Raw genomic sequence first — 10,932 nt, 5'->3', positions numbered from 1 at the left:
TAAGAAGTAATAAAGAAATGTGTAGTAACACTATAGGCCCTATTTTAACGATCTGAAACGCAAGTGTCAAAGCGTAATTAAGCGCAAGTAACTTTGTGGGCGGATCCTAGCGCTGTTGCTATTTTCCCGGCGGGATAAACGCCTCTTGCGCCTGGCGCAAATCTAAAAGGGGTTGGTCTGGAGTAGCTTCATTATTCATAGGTGTGGTTTGGGCGTAACGGAAATAAACCAATAAGAGCGTCATATCACATCCCTTTAAGAGCGTGATGAACGAGGTGCGCTTGTTTCATGGCGCAATACTATTATAACGGCGCATTTACCAGGCGCACTTCAATCGGTAAATAAAAAGTCCATAGCATATTCATTTTTCATTGATACTCGCACCAAACAACACAATAAGATGATATTTAATAATAATAAAAGTAATTTAAGCTCCTTATTATGTAGCCGAATCTGTGCTGGTTTGCATTGGCCGCCTCCAGTTTTCACGTGACGTCGGCGCAAAACTGACAGACGAGAACGGTTTGACCTAAAAATATCAAAAATTGAAACTACAGCAGAAACAAAGACACCTACAACTTGGATGGCCTTGAGGTAAGCTAAAACATACCAAAAATCAATTTCAAAGCGAACTATCCCTTTAATACAGAAGGAGACATAATGAACAGAAACAGGTGTGTGGAACTAATGTTTGCTATATTGTTGTCAGTCACTGCTTAAGACAATAATGAGATAATGCCATCCGTGTTCCACAGCAAACAAAATAAATAATCGGTTTTAAGGTTTTAAAATGTAGTCTTGTTTAACATTTTGTAATCCTTGTTGTGTTATTGATATTACAATTACATACAATAGAATCCATATATTAATGTCACAAGTTTAATTTTCATAAACAGGGATTCGTACACATTTGAACATCTGTAAAGTTGTCCATACATATATATTTACGTTTTAATGCTGTCGATATGCCAATATTGTGCGTTTCATTGTCTATAGAAACGTACCTACGAATACTAATGAGATCAAGTTGAATAAATCCATACATGAATCTCGATTATCGTGTTTGAGATTGTGGTTGTGGAATGAATACACTTATTAGTCGGGGAGCCAAAGTCTCAAAAATGGGTTGAACCTGATATGGTCTGCCATACTTTTTATTTGTATTTTTTCTGTTAACTTTGACCCTAAGAACAAATAATTGGACGGAAATTTCGCGCAAAAAAAAAATTGTGGCCATTTTAGTGTACGCACCCTTTATTTTTTTATCAGAAAAATGTGAAAAATTATTTTTTTTGAGCCTGTTGATTGCCAACTAGTAGTGAAATCATCACAGATCCATTGATTTTGTTTGGATTTTTATAATTTTTTCTGTGTAATGAGTATAGTGTTTGGTGAAAAGAAAGGCATATTGCCTGATGTCATAACTTAAGGGAATAGTTGATTGCCAATGAAGTAAACCTGAAAATAGTGGAAAAATAGTGGATGATTTTTTACATTTTTCTGATAAAAAATAAAGGGTGCGCACACTAAAATGGCCACAATTTTTTTTTTTCGATATTTCCGGTAAAGCAGACCCTCTAATTATTTGTTCTTGGGGTCAAAGTTAACAGAAAAAACACAAATAAAAAGTATGGCAGACCATGTCAGGTTCAACACATTTTATAGAGCTTTTGAGACTTTGGCTCCCCGACTATATGCAACCTCTGTGCTATGATAAAAAGTCTTTTCAGCTGTTTTAATAGAAAAATATTAACATAATCTGGAATTATTGGAATTAAATGTTGGGAATTTCACTGTTTCAGGGTTTAAAATGTACAGAATGTATTGATAAATGAACTAGATGAGGTGAAATAAACCATGCCATTTGACATTCTCTTGATTTGAGCTTATGTTAAACTGCATTCATTCTGAGATGTAAAAGGAAATGTTGACACCAAATTTTAAGGTGACATAGTTCCACATCTTTCTTACTATAGCAATAACAGTAAATGTTGCATAATTACAAGTAACTAACCCTGAACCAAATGTCCTCAATTAAAATGACACCGTAACAACGTCACCTTAAAATGAAGTGAAACCAAATAACCAAACAATTAAACAATATTTAAACCATTATCGTCAAACACTTGATCTCTTTAACCGCTTATCGAACTATTATGCAGAATAAAAGCATCACAGGTGACTGCCAACAGGAAAGCGGATGGTTTTTGTTTAAACAAACACTTGGACACACACTTGCATTCACACAAACAGGCAGAGTCAGACAAGACAAATCGATAACAGAGAAACAGATCACTGGAGGAGGTATGCAGACACAGCGGGTGTAAACAAGGGCGAATACAGAACAGAAGAGAGAAATGCTTACTTTGGAAAGTCGCTTGTGAGACTAGCATGCATCGAGGAGAAAAACAGAAATCAGAAAACGAACACAAATCAGAACAACCACAAACAGCGAGAAGAACATGATAGTCAGGTTTAGATCAAAGACATTGTATATGACATCAGCAAACGTATTGAAGAAAGAAAGAAAAACAAGGCAGAGTGAGTGACAAAATCAAAGAAAACAGGAAGAACAAGCGACCGTGAAAGCTGAAATGAGACAGACAGAATGATGATGTGAGTTACTCTGCATTTCACAATCAAATCATCTCTCCATTCACACCGTCCATTCATTCATTCCCGCATGTGAATGTGATTTTTGAGATGCATAAACAAATCATCTGTTGTTTAGTCCAGTTTATTAGCGGTTCTTAGAAACATATGAACAAATATCTCCGGGTCATTCTCAGAAAAAGATGTCAATTGACAGTGCTGTGTGTGTGTGTGTCTGCATCAAGGAGGTTTATAATATGATTTAAATCTGACGGTACGGTGTAGTTATACATATCTACCAGCAGGGGGCCTAACTAAAGATGCTTGTTTAACTTAATTGATAGATTTTACAATATTTAATTTACATGGCAATTTTTTATGTTTTTTTTTAGTATGTTCTATATAACAATAATGTAATTATATATATATATATATATATATAATATATAATGTCTTTACAGTCAAAAATGACAGTAAAGAGATTTATAAAGTTACAAAAAATTACTATTACAAATAAATGCTGTACTTTTGAACTTTTTTAATAATCAATGAGTCCTGAATTTTTTTTTATCATGGTTTGCAAAACATTATGAAGCAGCACAACTGATTTGATTTCAACATAAAAATAGATGTTATTAGATGTTTCATTCATATTATAATAATTATATCTGAAGGATCATGATGTGACACTGAAGACTGAAGAGTAAGCTTTGCTCACAGGAATAAATTACATTTAAAAATATATTACAGCTATTTAAAAAAATAATAATATTTCACAATGTTACTGTATTTAATGACCAAATATGCAGTCTTGGTGAGCAGAAGAGACTTGTTTCAAAAGTGTTTTTCAAAACCTACATAAATACCTAAATTTTCCTGCCATTTTCTACAATAAATGCACCGTTTCCTGAGAATGAGCCTTCGGATTGGGATTGAAGGTCCTGTGTTTGTGTCTGTGTGTCGGTCTTGACTGAACATGTTCTCATTGACTGGGTTTGCTGCTACTTCACCCTTTCCTGACTTCATATGTTCACACAACACAGGAGGAGTGTGTGAGGGTGAGCAGGTTCGCGTTCCTGTCTGAGATAGACTCGTTTAAACTAAAGTCACATTTGAACATGATTTCAATTTAGTATACCTGCATAGCACACTTTGGTGTAAAATGATGAAAAAAGTATGGGTTTGGTATAAAGACTGTAAAAGCAGCGGATGCTTAGTAATAGAAAATCTGCCAAATCAGCGTCTGACGCATGATATGATTGGACAATAACATTTATAGATATATACACTAGATGTCACATTGGCTACGGCAGTTCACTGGAACGAATGCGTCAATAGAGCCGCCATCTTGGATCAGGGGAGCCCCTCCTCTTTAATGCATAAGCGTCAATGTAGGCAAAGGTCTAACGGAAATAAAATCTCCATAAATCGTAATGAATGCGATTTTCTAGGTTTTTTGGTTCGTTCCAATGGTCAGACATGTATTTATCATTGAGTCCAGATTTCGTTCGTGTGACCATCACAAAAGTCCGAAAATCCATGAATGCGAAGTACAGGCGGAGATAGCAGCGTTGCCTATAGCTACTTCCTATGGCAAGACGCCTGTTCCAAGATGGCGGCGGTTTTGACGCATGCTTAGAACCATAGATATCCACAATAAAGGCTAGATGTCTCGTCCACGCTGCAGGCCAATGGAGGTCGACGTCTGCACCTGGCGGCCATCTTGTCACAGGCAGCTCGCTCACTCGTAACATTGTGTTTTAATGGTGCACGTACTTTTTAAATAGCTATAACTTGCTCAATTTTCTACCGATTTCCAAACGGTTTGGTTTGTTATAAACGTCAGAGATGTAGTTATGACAATGCATACTTATGAATAATAAGTGCATACATAAATAATCATCCAGAATTATAGAAACCAAACCGTTTGTAAATCCGTCAAGATTTCAACGAGATAAGAGTATTTGTGTTCGTGCTGAAGCTTGCCTGTGACAAGATGGCCGCCGGTGATGACGATAGAAACTCCGCCGTCTTGCCTTTATTGTGAATATCTATGCTTAGAACCCCAAGATGACATCTAATGTATATATCTATGGGACAACAAGAGGTGAGGTAGCAGGTAGGACCCTGGATCTCAACGTATTCACAAGTGCCTCAGATTCATTTCCCCTGGAGAACGAGCCGAATGAGAAGGTCTTACCTTGGAGTTCTTGCCCCCGCTGCGCGTGGACTGTCCCGAGAAGTTGCGCGTGACCAGTTGCTCAGGGGTGGACGGGGACCTGGAGGTGTCGGACTGCTCAGAGCCTTTCTCCACCATGTTATCCGCCTCGACGTTCTGCAGAGTGGGAGAGCGGCAGCGCTTCCGCAGGACCGGAGAGCAAGCAGGAGAACTCCGGTTAGAGTTACTGGCAGTGCTGGGGAGAACGAGACACACACGACACCACAATGGACACTTTTCACAGACTGTCATTTACAGTTATTAACAATGTCCGGTAACACTTTACTTGAAGGGGTGTGCATAAGACTGACATGACACCTTCATAACCATGACTTGAATATGAAGTAGGATTTATGCATGTTTATGACAACTGACATTAAGTGTCATTCGCTCAATAATGACATTTTGAATGCAAATATGACATTGACATAAACCAATACATCATAACCTGTCAGTGTCTTTGTCATGACCCCTTCAAGTAAACTGTTACCCAATGTCCATTAAAAAACATTTATAATACTGTACTTTGTGTGAAATTTCCTTGAAATAACAGAGAACTGCTTCAAGTCGGCATGAAATGGAAGTTGTGATAGACTTTTCTTCACTATTGTGAAATGGCTTCTTGAACAAGAAACAATGCAGCGTGGGACTACATTTCTGTGGGGAATTGATTGGATGGTTGTGGATTGACAGGATGTCCCGCCAGAGAAGAGATGTGTCAGGGTTCGGTGTGGTTTATTGTGGTTTGGTGACAGAGTCCTGAAACTCAGACTGTCTCGTCATTACCCGGGCCATGCGCTCTCCTGTTTTTGTGTGTGCATGTGGAGAATGGTGTTCAGATCCCGGCACTTCGGTCTAGTTAGGTTTCCGTTCTGTCGGGATTCAGGCATTCATGCTCTGTGTGTTTAAAGGAATGAGCATTCACTCATTCTCGTGTGCGAGTGTGTGTTTTCAGGTTCACTCAGGCCCACGTGTTCTGTGTACGCGCTTTTCTTCGGTCACATGCTTTCATGTTTGTTTCTATGTGCCATGTGCTCTCCTTAAAGGAGTAGTTCACTTTTGAAAAAAACTTTTGCTGATAATTTACTCACCCCCATGCCATCCAAGATGTCCACGTCTTTCTTTCTTCAGTCGAAAAGAAATTAAGGTTTTTGATGAAAACATTCCAGGATTTTTCTCCATATAATGGACTTCAATGGGAACCAAACGGTTCAAGGTCCAAATGAGAGTTTCAGTGCAGCTTCAAAGGGCTTTAAACGATTCCAGACGATGAATAAGGGTCTTATCTAGGACTCTTCGAGTCATGACTCGAAAAAAGATTCGTTCATTTTGATGAACGAGTTTGAACAGGAGAGTCACAAAACCGCATCACAGAACAAAGCAAGGTGAATATTTGTGCTTAGAAAACGTAAACTTTTTTTTTCTTAAATGGCCAATCGTTTCGCTTGATAAGACCCTTATTCATCGTCTGGAATCGTTTAAAGCCCTTTGAAGCTGCACTGAAACTCTCATTTGGACCTTGAACCGTTTGGTTCCCACTGAAGTCCATTATATGGAAAAAAATCCTGGAATGTTTTCATTAAAAACCGTAATTTCTTTTCGACTGAAGAAAGAAAGACATGGACATCTTGGATGACATGGGGGTGAGTAAATTTGCAGTAAAAGTTTTTTTTTTAAAAGTGAACTACTCCTTTAAAGTTTTTGATGAAAACAGTCCAGGTTTTTTCTCCATATAATGCACTTTATTGGTAACCAAACAGTTCAAGGTCCAAAAGACAGTTTCAGTGCAAACTTCAAACTGTTCAAAGGGCTTTAAACGATTCCAGACGATGAATAAGGGTCTTATAAAGCGAAACGGTTGCTCATTAAAATAACAAAAAAAAAAAACAAACAAACAAAGTTTAAGTTTTATAAGCTCAAATGCTCGCCTTGCTCTGTTCTGTGACACACGTTTGTGACTCTCCTGTTCGAACTCGTTCATCAAAATGAACAAATCTTTTCCCAAGTCAATTCGTTCATTTCGTTCGTTGAATGAACCAAATGACACGAAAAAAGATTCGTTCATTTTGAAGAATTTGTCACGAACGCACATCACACAACAGAGCAAGGCGAGCATTTGTGCTTATAAAACTTAAACTTTGTTTTTTTTTTTAAATGAGGGATCGTTTCGCTTGATAATACCCTTATTCATCGTCTGGAATCGTTTAAAGCCCTTTGAACAGTTTGCAGTGTTGTTTTTTGGATCTTGAACCGTTTGGTTCCTATTGAAGTCCATTATATGGAGAAAATCCTGGAATATTTTCATGAAAAACCTTAATTTCTTTTCGACTGAAGAAAGAAAGACATGGACATCTCGGATGACATGGGGGTGAGTAAATTATCAGCAAAAGTTTTTCTTAAAAGTGAACTACTCCTTTAACCCCGTCCTTGCTGTTACCTGATTATAGGTTCATCTGTCCTACTTGTCCTCTCTCGTTCCCTGCTTCGTTTGCTCTCCCTTTTTATTCTCCCTGTGTTTGCGGTCGCGGGCCGGATGGATGTCGTATGTGCGTATCATGTTTACCTGCTCCCTGTTGTTTCCTGCCTTGTCCTGCCTAGTCCAGCCAGTCATGCTTTCCCCCACGCGGTAGTTTTTGTTTGATTTGTTTTATTTTTTTTGATTAATAAAAAGCCCATATCTGCATTCTTGAGTCCTCGCCTCATCCCTTCACCCATCCCTGACAAGATGTCACTGCAAGAGGGAGGAGAAGTTCTTTTGAGTAAAGATTACGAGGCACATGAATAAAAAAATAATGATGTGCACGGATAAATCATTTATAATAAATGCAATATTCCATAAAAAAATAAGAAATGCTTATTTTGAGTTCATGGTTCTAATATACGGCTGGGCAGAGACGCCATATTTGACATTTTATATTTCCTATTTTGGAAAGTCACGGAAACACTTTTTCTTTTGTTATTCGAGTAAACGGGGAAAAAAAGTTTACCCAACTATGATGAACACTGGAAATGAAATTTAAAATAATTGTTTTCTATTTTAATAAATGTAAAATTTGTATTTATTCCTGTGACACAAAGCTGAATTTTTAGCATAAGTACTCCAGACTAAAATTTTTAAGTTTTCTTCAGTTTTATCTATTTTGTACTTCAATTTAAATTAAATTAAATATGGTCAACTAGCTGAAATGAAATAAGTTTAAGTTTGAATTATTTTACTTTATTTCAGTTAATGTTTATTTCATTTCATGTAATGGAATTTTTTTTTATGGTTTTAGCTTTACTTAACAATAAAAACCCTAATTCAAATACAGTGGACTGAAAATGTGGAGAAAAAAAATACAATAATTACATATCTTTTTTCTATCAAAATAAAATAAATGAATAATATTAAATAAATAACAAATAAAATATTATACTAGTTAATACATGTATTATCATATATATTAGGGCTGTGCAAAGATTAATTGCGATTAATCGCATCCAAAATAAAAGTTTGTGTTTACATAATATATGTGTGTGTGCCGTGTATATAAATACATATGCATATGTATTTAAGAATTATTTGCACGTCAATATTGTATATATTTAAATACATTATCTATATTATATATAAATATTTTATATATAAATAACACTTTTTCTTAAATATTTGCATGCGTGTGTGTATTTATATATGCAAAGTGATTATACACAGCACACACAAATATAGTATGTAAACACAAACTTTTATTTTGGATACGATTAATCGCAATTAATCTTTGCACAGACCTAATATATATTAACATATTATTTTAATTCAGTATATTATGTTATATAATATTATAAAAATATTACTGTACAACTCAAATATGTCTACATTAAACACCAATTAACTTAAAATCCCCACAGGAATGCCACTGACCAACACAAGTCCTATACAGATGTAACAAAGTGACTGATGTCACCATAGATGCACACTTATCAAATGAACACAAACACAATTCCACATACACACACACACTATTTCCGACCCGTATGTAAATCAGTCACAACACTTGCTGGCTTGTCTCCGGATGCTCGACTCTCTCCAGCTTCGAACGCGAGCAACCTGGTCACACTACAGGGTCTTATGCAACGTCTGACGTCACTACTAGCCAATCACAATTGTAAAACGAGGTCACTACGCTATTCTACAGTTTCAGCGAGGCCTTGAGAGAGAGTGTGAGTGTGTGTGAGTGGACTGATCACAGTGATCAGCAGAGATAGATGCATGCTAATCCTAGCGTCAGTCTAGCAATCTAACACAGCTAATCACTGCTTTCAATGAGGAACCACCAAGAGAGGAATAATTAATCTCCGGACTATTTGAAATTAAAATATGAGCACAAAAGTTGTTTTTTTTTTACTTTCCTTGTCAAACTATTACATTTGCCATCCTTAAAGGTATGCAGGATTTTTGCTGTTATATATTATATATGTTATATATTTTGTTTAGTTGATTACTTACAACATCCTTAATGTTTCCAACCATATGTAAATCGTGAGAAAATTGCGATTTTATCCAAGGAAACGGGACGTGTGAACGAACGAATGAAGAATGAACCTCCTAATATCTCAACTAACAGGACACTGACAGCTAGTTACATCTACATCCAACACCTCAACTCTAAATGAAAACTTTCTGCATTTTTACAATTAAAAATAATGGTAACACTTTACAATAAGGTTCATTAGTTACTGTAACTACATTAGTTAACATTAACTAAGAATGAACAATACTGCTTTAGCATTTGTTAATATTTGTTAATGTTAATTTCAACATTCACTAATATTTTATTCAAATCTAGTTAATGTACTGTGAACTAACATGAACAAACAATGAACAGCTGGATTTGTATTAACTAACGTTAACAAAGATTAACAAATACAGTAACAAATGTATTGCTAATGGTTAGTCATGTTAGTTAATACATTAACTAATGAACCTTATTGTAAAGTGTTACCAAAATAATAATAATACTGGTTCAAACTTCACACTTTCTCCTTTTCTTTCTTGCATCTATTCACCAATCAGATCACTTCGCAGTGGTTCGTTCTATCCCACATTGAAACTAAATGTGTGAAGGAGGATGAATTTGTGTTTGTGTGAGACGCAGTCAAGCGGAGAGGGCAGACCCTCCGAAATAATGGGAATGACGCGCACACAGACACATTCACTCACAGCACCAGCTCTTTTCCTTCAGTGTAGCCTGCCACAAGTGAATATGTTTCCATGGAAACAGTCAGCGCAGGACTGGCCAAGTTTGGAAGTGGTTGCACTCCACAGGGACGAGGAGAAAGAGAGAGATGGCGGAGTGTTATAACGAACGCATGGACATGTGCTTTCATGATGTTATCAAAGATGTCAGCTCCGTGTCCACTGGAAACATCCCAAAACAATCAGATCCACAGGTGCGCAACAGTGCAAACGCGCTTTACGTGTTTGTGCGAGAATGACGTGACAGTTCTGCTGTGTTAATGTTGCTATGGCAACAGGGGCGTTTTGCAATATTCAGAGTACGGTGCTAAATTTTACAGCTCACATTATCGTCTTTCCTCGTGCGAATTAACACACTCTCCAACAAAAATATTTCAATTAATTCATTTACAAATGTTTAGAATGATAACATCTTATTAAATGGTATCTTTTTATTTATTTTTTATTTTTATTTTACCAAGACCAATGCTTTTTCCAGTGTTTCTTGATTACTGGATAAGACTGAACTTACAACTTATCTTAATAAGTTTATAAGTTTATAATACTTATAATCTCCCACTTTATAAGTAGGCTATATCAGGGTTCCTACAGGAGTCCTACAAGATCATTTATATACAAAATTAATACCTATTTCACGTCCCTACCAGCAAAGAAAAACAAAATCCTTGAACTTGTGTTCATTTATTTTTCAAATGTGGAATGGGTAAAAGATGATAAGCCAAGCAGGTTTGAATAATAAAAACATTGCAGTAGGCCACACGCAGCGTAGTAGGTAAACAGCGAAAATCATAATAGCCGTGGTTGACAATGGTTTGAGGAATAATACAATACAGAGAAGCTACATACAGCACAAAATTTAAAACCCAGACATCAAAATTAAAGACTT

General features: G+C 36.3%; 1 protein-coding gene across 8 annotated transcripts in view; it reads right to left on the bottom strand.

Moving 5' to 3' along the window:
• gramd1bb (GRAM domain containing 1Bb) overlaps positions 1–10,932 on the bottom strand; it is a 132,448-nt gene that overhangs the window by 32,828 nt on the left and 88,688 nt on the right. For 5 of the 8 annotated variants that reach the window (XM_039647567.2, XM_039647568.2, XM_089135287.1 and 2 more), the window contains exons 5-6: positions 4,793–5,006; positions 2,366–2,386 (exon numbers count right to left, since the gene is read on the bottom strand). In XM_039647567.2, the coding sequence (XP_039503501.2) occupies positions 2,366–2,386; positions 4,793–5,006 (235 nt within the window). The remainder of the gene's footprint in view (positions 1–2,365; positions 2,387–4,792; positions 5,007–10,932) is intronic. The other 3 variants (XM_039647571.2, XM_039647575.2, XM_039647576.2) reach the window with 1 other exon arrangement.

This window comes from Pimephales promelas, chromosome 10 (genome assembly GCF_988280905.1).
Source record: "Pimephales promelas chromosome 10, fPimPro1.hap1.1, whole genome shotgun sequence".
NCBI classification, from domain to species: Eukaryota; Metazoa; Chordata; class Actinopteri; order Cypriniformes; family Leuciscidae; genus Pimephales; species Pimephales promelas.
Note: the sequence above shows the minus strand (reverse complement) of the source record. Positions and strands in the feature narration are given on the sequence as shown.